At 50.9% G+C, this 18,645-nt stretch overlaps 1 protein-coding gene across 1 annotated transcript in view; it reads right to left on the bottom strand.

Annotated features, from left to right (window-relative positions):
- The window catches only part of LOC147107213 (leucine-rich repeat serine/threonine-protein kinase 2), a gene marked incomplete at its 5' end in the record, with an annotated part of 193,741 nt that overhangs the window by 124,684 nt on the left and 50,412 nt on the right, over positions 1-18,645 (bottom strand). The window contains 1 exon segment of the mRNA XM_086007547.1: positions 6,405-6,583. Coding sequence (XP_085863673.1) covers positions 6,405-6,583 — 179 coding nt within the window.

The raw sequence follows: 18,645 nt of genomic DNA, 5'->3' as shown, positions 1-18,645 counted from the left end.
GTCCCCAGAGACCAGGTAAGGCCTCACAGCATCAGCGGGAAACCTGAGCGGCAGAGCGGGGTATAAAAGTCCCCAGAGACCAGGTAAGGCCTCACAGCGTCAGCGGGAAACCTGAGCGGCAGAGCGGGGTATAAAAGTCCCCAGAGACCAGGTAAGGCGTACCAGTCTCCAGTCTGGAAGGAGAGAGGTAAAAAGTAATCCAAGTGTGACGTCTCCAGAAAGCGGGTAAGTGATTGGTTGCTGAGTATTTCTCCCTTTTAAGCTTAAATCTCTTTGGTTTATAGTTCTAAGGTGTGATATTCACCATCTAAAATCGGGGCAGAGGATATTTAAGAATAATATTAATAAATTTAATTAATTACATAGAATGGGAGATCAGGTGATGTGTTGCTGCTGCAATATGTGGGAGCTGGTGAACACCATTGATGCTCACGGTGATCACATTTGCAGTAAGTGTTGGCTGCTCGAGGAACTCCGGCTCCGTGTTGAAGAGCTGGAGTCCGAGCTTCAAACACTGAGACACATCAGGGAGGGGGAGAGTTACCTGGACTCTGTGTATCACGAGGTAGTCACACCAATTAGATTAATTAATTCAGATGTAGTCCGTGGCCAGGGTCAGGATGGTGTGACTAGAAGTGAGGCAGGTACGGGGATCCAGGAGGTAGTGTTGGAGGAGCCGCAGCCCTTGCACTTGTCCAACAGGTTCGAGGCTCTTACTCCCTGTGGGGACAGGAGCAGGGACTGCAGGGAGGATGAGCAACCTGGCCACAGCACCGTGGAGCAGGGGGCCATTCAATTGGGGGGAGTTGAAAGAAATGTTGTAGTGATAGGGGATAGTATCGTTAGGGGGATAGATAGAGTTCTTTGCAGCCGAGAGCGAGAGTCCCGAAGGCTGTGTTGCCTGCCTGGTGCCAGGGTTAAGGACATCTCCTCTGGACTGGAGAGAAACTTGGAGTGGGAGGGGGAGGATCCAGTTGTCGTGGTCCATGTTGGTACCAACGACATAGATAGGACAAGGAAAGAGGTTCTGCTGAGGGAGTTTGAGCAGCTAGGGGCCAAATTAAAAAGCAGAACCACAAGGGTAATAATATCTGGATTATTACCTGAGCCACGAGCGAATTTGGCTAGGACAAATAAAATTAGAGAGTTAAATGCGTGGCTCAAAGACTGGTGTGGGAGAAATGGGTTTTGCTTCCTGGGACACTGGCACCACTACTGGGGCAGGAGGGAGCTGTTCCGTTGGGACGGGCTTCACTTGGCCAGTGCTGGGACTAGAGTCCTGGCGGATCATATAACTAGGGCTGTAGAGAGGGCTTTAAACTAACTAGTGGGGGGGGAGGTTCCTAGAGAGCAAATAATAAAAATGACAACAGAGGAGGTCATAGACTTAGGTAGCAGTGGGGAAATTAAAAACCAGAGCGTGTTAGGAAGGGGCAGAAGGTATGGAGTAAAAGGTAAAGTAATAAAAAGGGCAAAAGCAGGAACTAACTGTCACAAAACATCTTTGAAAGTGCTCTATCTGAATGCACGTAGCATTCGTAACAAAATAGACGAGTTAATGGCACAAGTAACTACATATGGGTATGATCTTGTGGCCATTACAGAAACATGGCTGCAGGGTGACAATGCCTGGGAATTAAACATACCAGGTTATTTAACAATCAGGAAGGACAGGCAGGAAGGAAGGGGAGGTGGGGTGGCTATGTTAATAAAGGAAGGAATCACTGTAATACAGAGAAATGATATTGGGTCAAAAGATCAGGATAATGAAACAGTTTGGGTGGAGGTAAGGAATAATAAGGGGAAAAAAACACTAGTGGGTGTAGTCTATAGGCCTCCGAACAGTGGCAACTCTGTTGGACGGAGTATCAATCAGGAAATAGTTGAGGCTTGTAATAAGGGAACATCTATAATTATGGGGGATTTTAACTATCATATTAATTGGACAAATCAAATTGGGCAGGGCAGCCTTGAGGATGAGTTCATTGAGTGTATTAGGGATGGGTTTCTTGAGCAGTATGTAACTGAACCGACCAGGGGGCAAGCAACCTTAGATCTGGTCCTGTGTAACGAGACGGGATTAATTAAAAATGTCCTAGTAAAGGATCCCCTTGGAATGAGTGACCATAACATGGTTGAATTCCATATTCAATTAGAGGGTGAGAAGGTTGGATCTCAAACAAGCGTGCTAAGCTTGAATAAAGGAGGCTATGAAGGTATGAGAGCGGAATTGAGTAGAGTGGATTGGGAAAATAGATTAAAGGGTAAGACGATACACGATCAGTGGTGTACATTTAAGGAGTTATTTTACAACTTCCAAAAAAAATATATTCCACTGAGAAGAAAAGGGTGTAAAAGAAAAGACAGCCATCTGTGGCTAAGTAAAGAAATTAAGGATAGTATTCGACTAAAAACAAGGGCATATAAGGTAGCCAAATCTAGTGGGAGGATAGAGGATTGGGGAAACTTTAAAAGACAGCAAAAATAACAAAAAGATTGATTAAGAAAGGGAAGATAGATTATGAAAGTAAATTAGCAAAAAATATAAAAACAGATAGTAAGAGTTTTTATAGTTATATAAAAAGAAAAAGGGTGGCTAAAGTAAATGTTGGTCCCTTAGAGGATGAGACCGGGAAATTATTGGTGGGAAATATGGAGATGGCAAAAACACTGAATGAATATTTTACATCAGTCTTTACAGTAGAAGACACTAAGAATATCCCAACACTGGACAAACAGGGGGCTAAAGGGGGGGAGGAGCTAAACACGATCAAAATCACTAAGGAAGTGGTACTCGGTAAAATAATGGGACTCAAGGCGGATAAATCACCTGGACCTGATGGCTTACATCCTAGGGTCTTGAGGGAAGTGGCGGTAGGGATTGTGGATGCATTGGTAATAATTTTCCAAAACTCCCTGGACTCGGCAAAGGTCCCGGCAGACTGGAAAACTGCTAATGTAACACCCTTATTTAAAAAGGGCAGTAGACAGAAGGCTGGAAACTATAGACCGGTTAGCCTAACATCTGTGGTAGGTAAAATTTTGGAGTCCATTATTAAGGAGACAGTAACAGGACATTTGGATAATCATAATTTAATAGGACAAAGTCAGCATGGTTTTATGAAGGGGAAGTCATGTTTGACAAATTTGCTGGAGTTCTTTGAGGAAGTAACGTATAGGGTGGATAAAGGGGAACCAGTGGACGTAGTGTATTTAGACTTCCAAAAGGCATTTGACAAGGTGCCACACAAAAGATTATTGCTTAAGATAAAAAATCACGGGATTGGGGGTAATATTCTGGCATGGATAGAGGATTGGCTATCTAACAGAAGGCAGAGAGTTGGGATAAATGGTTCATTCTCAGACTGGCAATCAGTAACTAGTGGTGTTCCGCAGGGGTCAGTGCTGGGTCCCCAACTCTTTACAATCTATATTAACGATTTGGAGGAGGGGACCGAGTGTAACATATCAAAGTTTGCAGATGATACTAAGATGGGAGGGAAAGTAGTGAGTGAGGAGGACATAAAAAACCTGCAAGGGGACATCGACAGGCTAAGTAAGTGGGCAGAGATTTGGCAGATGGAATACAATACTGGAAAGTGTGAGGTTATGCACTTTGGCAGGAAAAATCGTAGAGCAAGTTATTATCTTAATGGCAAGAAACTGGAAAGTACTGAAGTACAAAGGGATCTGGGGGTCCTGGTGCACGAAACTCAAAAGGTTAGTATGCAGGTGCAGCAAGTGATTAAGAAGGCCAATGGAATGTTGGCTTTCATTGCTAGGGGGATAGAATATAAAAATAGGGAGGTATTGCTTCAGTTGTACAAGGTATTGGTGAGACCGCACCTGGAATACTGCGTACAGTTTTGGTGTCCATACTTAAGAAAGGACATACTTGCTCTCGAGTCAGTACAAAGAAGGTTCACTCGGTTAATCCCAGGGATGAGGGGATGGACATATGAGGAGAGGTTGAGTAGATTGCGACTCTACTCATTGGAGTTCAGAAGAATGAGAGGCGATCTTATTGAAACATATAAGATTGTGAAGGGGTTGGATCGGGTGGATGCGGGGAAGATGTTCCCGATGATGGGTGAAACTAGAACTAGGGGGCATAGTCTTAGAATAAGGGGCTGCTCTTTCAAAACTGAGATGAGGAGGAACTACTTCACTCAGAGGGAGGTAGGTCCATGGAATATGCTGCCCCAAAAAGCTGTAGAAGCTACATCATTACATAAATTTAAAACAGAAATAGACAGTTTCCTAGAAGTAAAGGGAATTAAGGGTTACGGGGAGCGGGCAGGAATTTGGACATGAGTCTAGGTTCGGATCGGTCATGGCCCTGTGGGTAGCGGAGCGGGCCCAGGGGCCATGTAGCCTGATCCTGCTCCTATTTTGTGTGTCTAATTCTGTTAGATTCAGGAGATGGTTCTGTGATAGTGGATTGGCGGTTAGGATCAGATCAGCCATGATCTTATTGAATGGCGGAGCAGGCTCGAGGGGCCGATTGGCCTACTCCTGCTCCTATTTCTTATGTTCTTATTTAGGACAGAGATGAGGAGGAATTTCTTCACCCAAAGAATTCTTTACCACAGAAGGCAGCTGAGGCCAATTCATTAAATATATTCAAGAAGGAGTTGGATATATTTCTTAAGGCTAAAGGGATCAAGGGATATGGGGAGAAGGCAGGGACAGGGTACTGAATTTAGATGATCAGCCATGATCTCATTGAATGGCGGAGCAGGCTCGAGGGGCTGAATGGCCTACTCCTGCTCCTATCTTCTATGTTTCTAATAAATGATCTGGACTTGTGTATAGGGAGCACAATTTCAAAGTTTGCAGATGATACAAAACTTGGCAACATAGTAAGTAGTGGAGAAGATAGTAGCAGACTTCAGGAGGACACGGACAGACTGGTGAAATGGGCAGACACGTGGCAGATACAATTTAATGTGGAAAAGTATGGAGTGATGCACTTTGGGAGGAACAACATGGAAAGGCAGCAAAATCTCAATTATATTATTTTGAGTGGGTTGCAAGAGCAGAGGGACCTGGGGGTGAATATTCACAAATCTTTGAAGGTGGCAGGGCAAGTTGATAAGGCAGCTAAGAAAGTGTATGGGATACTTGGCTTTGTAAATAGGGCCATTGAATACAAAAACAAGGAAGTCCTGCTAAATCTTAACAAATCTCTGGTTAGGCCTCAGCTGGAGTATTGTGTCCAATTCTGGGCCCCACACTTTAGGAAGGATGTCAAGGCCTTGGAGAGGGTGCAGGGGAGATTGACTAGAATGGTGCCAGGGATGAGGGACTTCAGTTATGTGGAGAGACTGGACAAGCTGGGATTGTTCTCCTTGGAGCAGAGAAGGTTAAGGGGAGATCTAGATATTCAAAATTATGAAGGGTTTTGAGAGAAGTGAGAAAATGTTTCCTCTGGCAAGTGGGTCGGTAACCAGAGGTCAGAGATTTAAAATAATTGGCAAAATAACTAGAGGGTTAAATTAGGAGAAATGTCTTCACACAAAGGGTTATTGAGATCTGGAAAGCACTATCAAAAGGAACTTTCTAAAGGCAATTGGACTTGCAGTTGAAGTGGAAAAGTTTGCAGGGCTGTGGGGAAAGAGCAGGGGGGAGTGGGACTAATTGCAGAGAAACTTTCAAAGAGCCGGCACAGGCACGATGGGTCGAATGGCCTCCTTCTGTGCTGTATCATTCTATGGGGGAAAAATTGGGTTGCTTTGCACCTCCCGTTAGCGCCGCCGGGCGCAGCACCACTAATGCCTCCCACAAAATTCAGCGGGAGGTTAGCGGCGGCGGTAGCGGGTACAGCCCCGCGGCGCTGTGCCTCCGGCGATGACGTCATCGCGTGCGCAGTGCGCTGGCCGCAAACTTGGGTTGGGCCCGCTGACCTATCTGACAGGGTCAGGGTGGCGTTTTTGGAGCCGCGGTGGCGGTATTTATGAGGCAGGTGTCGCGCAGCCATTTTTTTGGGCCCACTGCCCCTTTTTCATGCTGGGTGCCGGCCGCCATCGCTCAGCTGGGCACATCTCGCGAGTGCCGGGCTGCTTTCCCGGCACCTCGCGCCCCGGTGGTCCAGCAGGGCTCCGGACCGCGCAGCGCTAGGCCCCTCCCCTTTAATCAGGGGAGGGAGGCCTGCAATACCGCGGCGCTATGTGCCGACGAGCGTGGCGCTGTTGCACGTAGAGCCGCGACAATCACTGGTAGTGCCCCAGGAACGAGGGGGAGCGTTTCCAGTAGCCCCGCCTCCTGCTTGGGGCGCTACCACTGAATTTACGGCGCGGGCCGCTAACTTTTTCGGGGCGCTAAAAGTAGCGTCACCGAATTTTTCCCGCTATGATTTTACGAATAGTGAAAACAGGGAGTGATCCCACCAAACCGACACTCACCTTAAACAAGGTGATCAGAAATGATGGCTTCAGGAAAACAATTGCTTCTAGAGTCTTCACATCCTGGTACCACACAATTAACCCAATCCGATGTAAATAACTCAGGATATATTTCAGCTGCTCACTGTCAATGTTGGAAAGACTTTCCTTCTCCAGTAATTCATCTAGAGACACGGTTCCTGTTTAAAAAAAACACAAAAGTGAGAGTCAGTGTCTGTGGAACCCGCTCCCCAGTGAGAGTCAGTGTCTATGGAACCCATTCCCCAGTGAGAGTCAGTGTCTGTGGAACTCTACCCCAGTGAGAGTCAGTGTCTGTGGAACTGTACCCCAGTGAAAATCAGTGTTTGTGGAATCAGTACCCCAGTGAGAGTCAGTGTCTGTGGAAATTTGCCTCAGTGAGAGTCAGTGTCTGTAGAATCAGTACCCCAGTGAGAGTCAGTGTCTGCGGAACTGTACCCCAGTGAGAGTGAGTGTCTGTGGAACCCAGACCCCAGTGAGAGTCAGTGTCTGTGGAAATTTGCCTCAGTGAGAGTCAGTGTCTGCGGAACTGTACCCCAGTGAGAGTCAGTGTCTGTGGAACCCGTACCCCAGTGAGAGTCAGTGCCTGTGGAACCCGTACCCCAGTGAGAGTCAGTGTCTGTGGAAATGTACCCCAGTGAGAGTCAGTGTCTGTGGAACCCAGACCCCAGTGAGAGTCAGTGCCTGTGGAACTGTACCCCAGTGAGAGTCAGTGACTGTGGAAATGTACCCCAGCGAGAGTCCGTGTCTGTGGAACTGTACCCCAGTGAGAGTCAGTGTCTGTGGAACTGTACCCCAGTGTGAGTCAGTGTGTGTGGATCTGTACCCCAGTGAGAGTTAGTGACTGTGGGACCCATACCCCCATGAGAGTCAGTGTCTGTGGAACCGGTTCCCCAGTGAGAGTCAGTGTCTATGGAACTGTACCTCAGTGAGAGTCAATTCAATTCAATTCAATTCAAATCGCTTTATTGGCATGACAAGGCACATCTAATGTTGCCAAAGCATCGAAAAACATTCATGGTTGAACACAAAAATACAGATCTATCCATACAGTGTATAAACAGATATATCCCTGAGTGTATAAATATACATTCATATAATTTGTATATACTCTTCTTATATTTAGTGGTTGTCCCTCTGTTTATGGCAAGCTGTAACATAGTGTGCCGCTAAGGTTACACAATTTCTCTCTTCCCCTAGTAGGTATGGGAGTTTTTGGTCGTCATTCAAATTTCTGAATTCCGGGCATATTTTTGTGAATTTTTGGTAGAAATTCTCCCTTATGCCCTGATATTTTCTACAAGCTGTGAGGAAGTGCATCTCTGTCTCCACCACTCCCTGACTGCAGTGAGAGCATATCCTGTCCTCTCTTGGTAGCCGGGTCTGCCTGTGTCTACCTTTTTCGATCGCCAGGATATGTTCACTAAGTCTGTACATTGTCAAGGTTTTTCTCAGTTTGCTATCCTTTACCATGGTCTGGTAATCAGCCATGTTGTATTGTCTGTATAGGGCAAAGTAGCAATTGAGTTTGTTTTGGGTTTTTGTTGTTTCTGCCCAATATGACAGATATTTTTCCTTTTGCTTACTGACGATTGTGTTGGGTCGAATTCTTTGTGTTACGCTGTCACTGTCCTGGGGCTGGTTATTGTTAGTAGTTACTTCACTGAGTCCCAGGACTAGTTGGCTGAGGGTATTCTTCTTTATGATCCTCTCTTGGCATTTCAGGGCTTCGTAATGATAGCAGTGGGGGTTGCTCATTTTTAGGTGTTTCCAAAATTTGGTGGCTCTTTTTTGGATAGTGATTATTAATGGATATTGGCCTAGTTCTGCCCTGCATGCATTGTTTACGGTTTTCCTTTGAGTCCGGAGGATACTTTTACAGAATTCTGCATGTAGGATCTCAATTGGGTGTTTGTCCCATTTTGCAAATTCTTGTTGTGTTAGCGGTCCCCACACCTCACTGCCATGGAGTGCAGTGTCTGTGGAACTGTACCCCAGTGAGAGTCAGTGTGTGTGGAACCCGCACCCCAGTGAGAGTCAGTGTCTGTTGAACTGTACCCCACTGAGAGTCAGTGTCTGAGGAACCCGTGCCCCACTGAGAGTCAGTGTCTGAGGAACCCGTGCCCCAGTGAGAGTCGGTGCCTGTGCCTCCCGTACCCCAGTGAGAGTCAGTGTTTGTGGAACCCGTACCCCAGTGAGAGTCAGTGTTTGTGGGACCCATTCCCCAATGAGAGACAGTGTCTGTGCAACCGTATCCCAGTGAGAGTCAGTGTCTGTGGGACCCATTCCCCAATGAGAGACAGTGTCTGTGCAACCGTATCCCAGTGAGAGTCAGTGTCTGTGGGTCCCGTACCCCAGTGAGAGTCAGAGTCTGTGGAACCCGTACCCCAGTGAGAGTCAGTGCCTGTGGAACTGTAACCCAGTGAGATTCAGTGTGTGTGTAACTGTACCCCAGTGAGAGTCAGGGTCTGTGGAACTGTGCCCCAGTGAGAGTCAGTGTCTGTGGAACTGTACCCCAGTGAGAGTCAGTGTCTGTGGAACTGTACCCCAGTGAGAGTCAGTGTCTGTGGAACCCGTACCCCAGTGAGAGTCAGTGTCTGTGGAACTGTACCCCAGTGAGAGTCAGTGTCTGTGGAACCGTACCCCAGTGAAAGTCAGTTTCTGTGGAACCCGTACCCCAGTGAAAGTCAGTGTCTGTGGAACTGTATCCCAGTGAGAGTCAGTGTCTGTGGAACCGTTCCCCAGTGAGAGTCAGTGTCTGTGGAACTGTACCCCAGTGAGAGTCAGTGTCTGTGGAACCCGTACCCCAGTGAGAGTCAATGTCTGTGGAACCCGTACCCCAGTGAGAGTCAGTGTCTGGAAACCGTACCCCAGTGAGAGTCAGTGTCTGTGGAACTGTACCCCAGTGAGAGTCAGTGTCTGTGGTACTGTACCCCAGTGAGAGTCAGTGTCTGTGGTACTGTACCCCAGCGAGAGTTAGTGCCTGTGGTACTGTACCCCAGTGAGAGTCAGTGTCTGTGGAACTGTACGCCAGAGAGAGTTAGTCTCCGTGGAAGCCATTCCCCAGTGAGAGACAGTGTTTGTGGAACCCGTTCCCCAGTGAGAGTCGGTGTCTGTTGAACTGTACCCCAGTGAGAGTCAGTGCCTGTGGTACTGTACCCCAGTGAGAGTCAGTGTCTGTGGAACTGTACCCCAGTGAGAGTCAGTGTCTGTGTCTGTGGAACCGTACCTCAGTGAGAGTCAGTGTCTCTGGAACCCGTACCCCAATGAGAGTCAGTGTCTGTGGAACCCAGACCCCAGTGAGAGTAAGTGTCTGTGCAACTGTACCGGAGTGAGTTTCAGTGACGATGGATCCCGTTCCCCAGTGAGAATCAGTGTTTGTGGAACCCGTACCACAGTGAGAGTTAGTGACTGTGGAACCGTACTCCAGTTAGGGTCAGTGTCTGTGGAACTGTATCCCAGTGAGAGTCAGTGTCTGTGGAACTGTACCCCAGTGAGAGTCAGTGTCTGTGGAGCTGTAACCCAGTGAGAGTCAGTGTCTGTGAAGCCCATATCCCAGTGAGAGTCAGTGTCCTTGGAACTGTACCCCTGTGAGAGTCAGTGTCTGTGGAACCCGTATCCCAGTGAGAATCAGTGTCCTTGTAACCAGTACCCCAGTGAGAGTCAGTGTCTGTGGAACTGTACCCCAGTGAGAGTCAGTGTCTGTGGAACCCATACCCCAGTGAGAGTCAGTGTCTGTGGAACTGTACCCCCATGAGAGTCAGTGTCTGTGGAACTGTACCCCAGTGAGGGTCAGTTTCTGTGGAACTGTACCCCAGTGAGAGTCAGTGTCTGTGGAACCCGTACCCCAGTGAGAGTCAGTGTCTGTGGAACCCGTAGCCCCATGGGAGTCAGTGTTTGTGGAACCCGTTCTCCAGTGAGAGTCATTGTCTGTGGAACCGTATCCCAGTGAGAGTCAGTGTTTGTGGAACTGTACCCCAGTGCGAGTCAGTGTCTATGGAACTGTACCCCAGTGAGAATCAGTGCTGGTGGAACCCTTTCCCCAGTGAGAGTCAGTGTCTGTGGAACTGTACCCCAGTGAGAGTCAGTGTCTGTGGAACCGTACCCCATTGAGAGTCAGTGTCTGTGGAACCTATACCCCAGTGAGAGTCAGTGACTGTGGAACTGTACCCCAGTGAGAGTCAGGGACTGTGGAACCTGTTCCCCAGTGAGAGTCAGTGTCTGTGGAACTGTACCCCAGTGAGAGACAGTGTCTGTGGAACCGTACCCCAGTTAGAGTCAGTGTCTGGAAACCGTACCCCAGTGAGAGTCAGTGTGGTAAACCACTGTTTGTATTCCTGTTTGTCCTGTTTGTATTCCACTGTGTACATGCCTGGACATGCCTCGGCTGACTCCTCCCACAGGTCCTAGTAGAAAGGTGACTGCTCCCCAGCCCTTGTATCCTGGACCGGTCGACCACTCGAGGCAGACCTCCATTCTGTTGTTAATAAAAGCCTTTGGTTACTCTTCTAACTCTCAGTCTTTTATGAGTAATTGATAGCGCATCAATTTTATTAACAACATTTTTATAATGGAGAAGATCCTCACACCAGCATGCCTGGACTTAGATCATCGGGAGGCGGACTCATCCACCAAGTTTACTCACTGGCTTAAGTGTTTCGAAAAATTCCTGACCGCCTCCGAAGCAATCAAATCGGACGAGGACAAACTGGATGTCCTGACCTCCAAAGTGAACCACCGAGTGTACTCGGTCATCCAAGACGCGACCTCGTACGCGGACGCTATCAAGCTCCTCAAGGACCAGTACACGCGCCCAGTGAACGAAGTGTACGCCAGGCACCTCCTGGGGAGTCGTAAACAACAACCTGGGGAATCGACCGTGGAATACCTTCAGGCACTGTCTGTGCTTGGCCGGGCCTGTGGTTGTAAGGATGTAAAGGCCGCCGTGTACACAGAGGAACTTACCCGGGACGCTTTTGTAGCGGGCCACAGATCCAATTACACCCGACAGCGACTGTTGGAGCAGAGTAACCTCGACCTCAACAAGGCCTCTGAACTCGCACTATCGTTGGATGCAGCCTACCAGGGCATGGATGCCTACTCCTCTGCACCGTGGACGCCGCGGGGAATGACAGCCTGGGACACGGTAGGACCGCCTCATAGCGCCGTGCCACCCCAGCCACACCCCAACAACGGCCCAACTACCGCAGCAGTGTCCCAAGGCCAGACAGCAGTGCCCCAAGGCCAGAAATGCTACTTCTGTGGCTAGGCAAAACACCCCAGAGCGCGCTGCCCGGCGAAAAACGCGATCTGCTCGGGCTGCGGGAAGAAGGGACACTACGCTAGCGTCTGCAGGGCCAAAGCCACCCCGAACCCCAGCAGCGCCGCGTGTGGGCCATGCGGGCCGCCATCTTGGACCTCCCCGGCCATGTGCGAATCACCGGTACAGCAGCCATTTTGGACGCCTCCAGCCACATGGGGATCATGGACGCCGCCATCTTGGACGACAGCCGGGACGCAGCAGGCCCCCGACACTGCCTCATCTGATACCCGCAGCGACACACCGACCCCTACGCTGGCATCCGTTACACTGGACCAAGCGAGACCGCACCAACTGGCCAGTTCCACAATGGACATTAAGGTAAATGGTCACGATACAATCTGCCTTTTTGACTCTGGGAGCACGGAGAGCTTCATCCACCCCGACACGGTGCGGCGTTGCTCTCTCCCAGTCCTGCCTGCGCAACAGCGGATTTCTATGGCCTCCGAGTCCCAGTCGGCGGACATCGGCGGCTACTGCGTGGTGACACTCGTAGTAGACGGGACCGTGTACGATCATTTTAAACTTCTGGTCCTGCCTGACCTCTGCGCTGCCGTCCTGCTGGGGTTAGATTTTCAGTGCCACCTTAAAAGTGTTACGATGGCGTACGGTGGACCCCTACCCCCACTCACAGTCCGCAGCCAGCAGCTTCCAAACTGCCCGCCGCGCACCAGGTGCAACCTCTCCACACTCAGAGTCACCCCCCCCCAACTGTTTGCTAACCTCACCCCCGACTGTAAGCCCATCGCCACAAAGAGCAGGCGATACAGTGCCGGGGACAGGGTTTTCATTAAAACCGAAGTGGAGCGGCTCCTGAAAGAAGGGATTATTGAGGGCAGCACCAGCCCCTGGCGAGCCCAGGTTGTGGTCGTTAAGACCGGCGAGAAGCAGCGCCTGGTCATCGACTACAGCCAGACAATAAATCGCTACACCCTGCTGGACGCCTACCCACTCCCCCGTATAGCTGATATGGTCAACCAGATCGCGCAGTACCGCGTCTTCTCGACCATTGACCTGAAATCAGCGTACCACCAGCTCCCCATCCGCCCTGAGGACCGCCAGTACACTGCCTTTGAGGCAAACGGCCGCCTCTATCACTTCCTTAGGGTTCCCTTTGGCGTCACCAACGGGGTCTCCATCTTCCAAAGGGAGATGGACCGGATGGTAGATCAAAATGCGTTGCAGGCCACTTTCCCATATCTGGACAATGTGACCATCTGCGGCCGTGACTTGCAGGACCATGACGCAAACCTCGAAAAATTCCTCCGCACCGCCCAACTCCTAAACCTGACATATAACAAGGAGAAGTGCATATTCCGCACAAACCGCCTCGCCATCCTTGGCTGTGTTGTGGAACACGGAGTCATCGGCCCCGACCCCGACCGGATGCGTCCCCTTATGGAACTTCCACTGCCCCACTGCCTCAAGGCCCTGAAGAGGTGCCTAGGGTTTTTCTCCTATTACGCCCAGTGGGTCCCCTACTATGCGGACAAGGCCCGTCCGCTGATCAAGTCCACCTCTTTTCCCTTGACGGCAGAGGCCCGCTTAGCCTTCCACCGTATCAAGGAGGACATTGCCAAAGCCACCATGCACGCAGTGGACGAATCCATCCCCTTCCAGGTGGAAAGCGACGCGTCTGACTTTGCCCTGGCCGCTACCCTCAATCAGGCGGGGAGACCCGTGGCCTTCTTTTCACGAACCCTCCAAGGCCCGGAGACCAGACACTCCGCTGTTGAGAAGGAGGCCCAGGCGATTGTGGAGGCTGTGCGTCATTGGAGGCACTACCTGGCCGGAAAACGATTTACCCTGCTCACTGACCAGCGTTCAGTTGCTTTTATGTTTAACAACAAGCAGAGGGGCAAAATCAAAAATGACAAGATCTTGAGGTGGAGAATCGAACTTTCCACCTACAACTACGAGATCTTGTACCGGCCTGGGAAGCTAAATGAACCCCCGGATGCGCTATCGCGTGGCACCTGCGCCAGCGCGCAGATCGATAGACTGCGGGCCCTCCACAATGACCTCTGCCACCCGGGGGTCACCAGGTTCTTCCACTTCATCAAGGCCCGCAACCTGCCTTACTCTATTGAGGAGGTCAGGACCATGACCAGGAACTGCCAAGTCTGCGCTGAGTGCAAACCGCACTTTTATAGACCAGACAGGGCCCACCTGATAAAAGCCACTCGCCCCTTCGAGCGCCTGAGCGTCGATTTTAAAGGGCCTCTCCCCTCCTCCGACCGCAATGTGTACTTCCTCAATATTATTGATGGGTACTCCCGTTTCCCGTTCGCCTTCCCCTGCCCGGACATGACCAGTGCCACGGTCATTAAATGTCTGAACAACCTCTTCACCCTGTTCGGCTTCCCCAGCTATATCCATAGCGACCAGGGCTCATCGTTTATGAGCGACGAACTCCGTCAGTACCTGCTAACTAGGGGTATTGCCACAAGCAGGACCACCAGTTACAACCCCCGGGGGAACGGACAGGTGGAAAGAGAAAATGCGACAGTTTGGAAGGCCGTCCTGCTAGCCTTAAAGTCTAGGGGCCTTCCAACCTCCCGCTGGCAGGATGTGCTCCCCGATGCGCTCCACTCTATTCGGTCACTGCTCTGCACTGCCACTAACGCCACCCCTCATGAGAAAATGTTTGTCTTCCCAAGGAAGTCCACATCGGGGACATCGCTACCGCCATGGCTGACGTCCCCAGGGCCGGTCCTACTGAGAAGACACGTGAGGACCCATAAAACGGACCCCCTGGTCGAGAGGGTCGACCTCCTCCACGCCAACCCCCAGTATGCTTACATCGCATACCCGGACGGGCGGGAGGACACAGTCTCCATAAGAGACCTTGCACCCTCGGGGGCCGCAGTAACCCACTACCCACTACCACCCCCCCCCACGATCCGATATCCAGCCCCAGCAGACGGCAGGCCTGGGCCCCGCGACCCGCTCGACATCTACGAGGACGACACGCCTGTGCCACAGCCTACGCTGGACTCGACGCCGGAAACTTCACTACCCCTGCCGTCGCCACGCAGATCACAGCGGCAGACAAGACCTCCGGAGAGACTCCAATACACTAACTTTTAATACACTTCACCCCGCCGGACTCAATTTTAAACAAGGGGTGAATGTGGTAAACCACTGTTTGTATTCCTGTTTGTCCTGTTTGTATTCCACTGTGTACATGCCTGGACATGCCTCGGCTGACTCCTCCCACAGGTCCTAGTATAAAGGTGACTGCTCCCCAGCCCTTGTATCCTGGACCGGTCGACCACTCGAGGCAGACCTCCATTCTGTTGTTAATAAAAGCCTTTGGTTACTCTTCTAACTCTCAGTCTTTTATGAGTAATTGACAGTGCATCAGTCAGTCCCTGTGGAACCCATGCCCCAGTGAGAGCCAGTTTCTGTAGAACCCATACCCCAGTGAGGGTCAGTGTCAGTGGAACCAATACCCCAGTGAGAGTCAGTGTCTGTGGAACTGTACCCCAGGGAGAGTCAGTGTCTGTGGAACTGTACCCCACTATGAGTCAGTGCCTGTGGATCCCGTTCCCCAGTGAGAGTCAGTGTCTGTGGAACCCGTAGCCCCATGAGAGTCAGTGTTTGTGGAACCCGTTCTCCAGTGAGAGTCATTGTCTGTGGAACCGTATCCCAGTGAGAGTCAGTGTCTGTGGGACCCGCACCCCAGTGAGAGTCAGTGTCTGTGGGACCCGTACCCAAGTGAGAGTCAGTGTCTGTGGAACCCGTACCCCAGTGAGAGTCAGTGTTTGTGTAACCCGTACCCCAGTGAGAGTCAGTGTCTGTGGGACCCATTCCCCAATGAGAGTCAGTGTCTGTGAAACAAATATGCCAGTGAGAGTCAGTGTCTGTGGAACCCGTACCCCAGTGAGAGTCAGTGTCTGTGGAACCCGTAGCCCCATGAGAGTCAGTGTTTGTGGAACCCGTTCTCCAGTGAGAGTCATTGTCTGTGGAACCGTATCCCAGTGAGAGTCAGTGTCTGTGGGACCCGCACCCCAGTGAGAGTCAGTGTCTGTGGGACCCGTACCCAAGTGAGAGTCAGTGTCTGTGGAAATGTAACCCAGTGAGAGTCAGTGTTTGTGGAGCTGTACCCCAGTGCGAGTCAGTGTCTGCGGAACTGTACCGCAGTCAGAGTCAGTGTCTGTGGAACTGTACCCCACTATGAGTCAGTGCCTGTGGATCCCGTTCCCCAGTGAGAGTCAGTGACGGTGGAACTGTACTCCAGTTAGAGTTAGTGCCTGTGGAACTGTACCCCAATGAGATTCAGTGTCTGTGGACCCCCTACCCCAGTGAGAGTCAGTGTCTGTTGAACTGTACACCAGTGAGAGTTAGCGACTGTAGGACCTGTTCCCAAGTTAGAGTCAGTGGCCTAGAAATTGGGTTTTGGCGCAGCGACGGCTTTAGCGCCGGAAGTTAGTGCCGGAGCTAAGTCGCGCTGGGCGGGCCAAAAATTCAATAGTTCTGCGCCCAAACGGCTGCCGGCGCTGCTGAGAGCTGTTTGCGCCTGAAAACTGGCGCTACGCGCTGAATATCGGCGCTATTCCGGCGCTGCGGCGCCCGCTGCGGTGCGGCAGGTTCGGGAAGTGCAGGCCTCCTCCTTCCCTTAAGGAGGAGCTGCCTGCACCCGGCCGCGGCCCGCGAAAACCTTTTTAAAAATGAGCCCGGCACCTCGGACAAGTGCCGGGCTTGCTTCTGTTCCGGGGGGGGGGGGGAAGTCCGGGGAGGGAGCTGCGGCCAGGCGGCCGGCGGGAAAGCGGCCGGCCGCCGCGGGGCCTTTAATGCGCCGGCGCAAAGTCATGTAAGACTCTGTTGCCAGAGTCTTAGTTGCGGCTGCCACGGGCGAGGCGGCCGCAACTGAATTTCGGCGCTGGGGCCCGTCGGCATGGCAACCGGGACGCTGCGCACACCGATGACGTCATCGGTGCCGGCGCAGCGCTACCGGTCTACCGCGGCGGAAGGGCCCCAGGCAATTTCGGCGCCGGCGCCAATTGCAGCGCTAGGCCCTCTAGCGCCGCAAAATCGGCGCTAAGGGCACTGAATTTCTGGGCCAGTGTCTGTGGAAACCGCACCCCAGTGAGAGTCAGTATGTGTGGAACTGTACCCCAGTGAGAGTCAGTGTGTGTGGAACGCGTACCCCAGTGAGAGTCAGTATGTGTGGAACTGTACCCCAGTGAGAGTCAGTGCCTGTGGAACTGTACCCCAGTGAGAGTCAGTGTGTGTGGAACCCGTACCCCAGTGAGAGTCAGTGTCTGTGAAGCCCATACCCCAGTGAGAGACAGTGTCTGTGGAACTGTACCCCAGTGAGAGTCAGTGTCTGTGGAACCCGTACCCCAGTGAGAGTCAGTGTCTGTGGAACTGTACCCCAGTATGAGTCAGTGTCTGTGGAACTGTACGCCAGAGAGAGTCAGTGTCTGTGGAACTGTACCCCAGTGAGAGTCAGTGTCTGTGGAACCCGTACCCCAGTGAGAGTCAGTGTCTGTGGAACCCATACCCCAGTGAGAGCCAGTTTCTGTAGAACCCGTTCCCCAGTGAGAGTCAGTGTCTGTGGAACCCACACCCCAGTGAGAGTCAGTGTCTGTGGAACCCGTTCCCCAGTGAGAATCTGTGTCCGTGTAACCCGTACCCCAGTGAGAGTCAGTGTCTGTGGAACCCGTACCCCAGTGAGAGTCAGTGTCTGTGGAACTGTACCCCAATGAGATTCAGTGTCTGTGGACCCTGTTCCCCAGTGAGAGTCAGTGTCTGTGGAACTGTACCCCAGTGAGAGTCAGTGTCTGTGGGGCTGTATCGCAGTGAGAGTCAATGTCTGTGGAACCGTACCCCAGTGAGAGTCAGTGTCTGTGGAACTGTACCCCAGTGAGAGTCAGTGTCTGTGGAACTGTACCCCAGTGAGAGTCAGTGTCTGTGGAGCCCATACCCCAGTTAGAGTCAGTGTCTGGAAACCATACCCCAGTGAGAGTCAGTCTCTGTGGAACCCATACCGCAGTGAGAGCCAGTTTCTGTAGAACCCATACCCCAGTGAGAGTCAGTCTCTGTGGAACTGTACCCCAGTGAGAGTCAGTGTCTGTGGAACCCGTTCCCCAGTGAGAGTCAGTGTCTGTGGAACTGTACCCCAATATTTTGATAATTTGGCAACAAGTGCAAACTTGAAAGCTCGCAAGAACAAACCCAAAACAAAAAACTATGAAAAATGGTTTGACCCAGATTGCCATAACATGAGGAAAAAACTTAGAAAAATATCAAACCAATAACACAGACATCCAGAAAACGAGGAACTACGCCTTACTTATTGTCAGACACTAACACAATACAGAAACACACTCAGAACCAAAAAAGAGCAATATATTAAGAATACACTCGGCTCCATGGAGGAATCCATTGATTCCAATTGTTTCTGGGACAACTTGAATACACTGCATAAAAAACAACACGACGAATTGGCCATTCAAAATGGGGACACATGGGTAAACCACTTTGAAAAATTATACCAGAAAAGCACACATAAGGCCAGAGCAACACCAAATATGCAAAAAACTGGAAAAGCTAGAAATGGCCATAAAAGATAACCAAAACCCGCTAGACTCCATAATAACAGAAAAAGAACTTTTTGAAAAACTCAAGGACCTGCGACCAGGAAAAGCTTGCGGGACAGACGGCATACTAAACGAGATGATTAAACACATAGACGACAAAATGAAACTGGCTATCCTAAAACTCTTCAACTTGGTTCTGAGTGTCGGTTACTTCCCTGATATCTGGAACAAAGGACTCATAACGCCCATATACAAAAGTGGGGACAAAGTCGACCCAAATAACTATCGAGGCATCTGTGTAAACAGTAACCTGGGGAAGGTATTCTGTAGCATCATAAACAAAAGACTTATAAAC

Source organism: Somniosus microcephalus, chromosome 15, assembly GCF_052327205.1.
Source record: "Somniosus microcephalus isolate GS21.2 chromosome 15, FLI_Smic_1.0, whole genome shotgun sequence".
NCBI lineage: Eukaryota > Metazoa > Chordata > Chondrichthyes > Squaliformes > Somniosidae > Somniosus > Somniosus microcephalus.
Note: the sequence above shows the minus strand (reverse complement) of the source record. Positions and strands in the feature narration are given on the sequence as shown.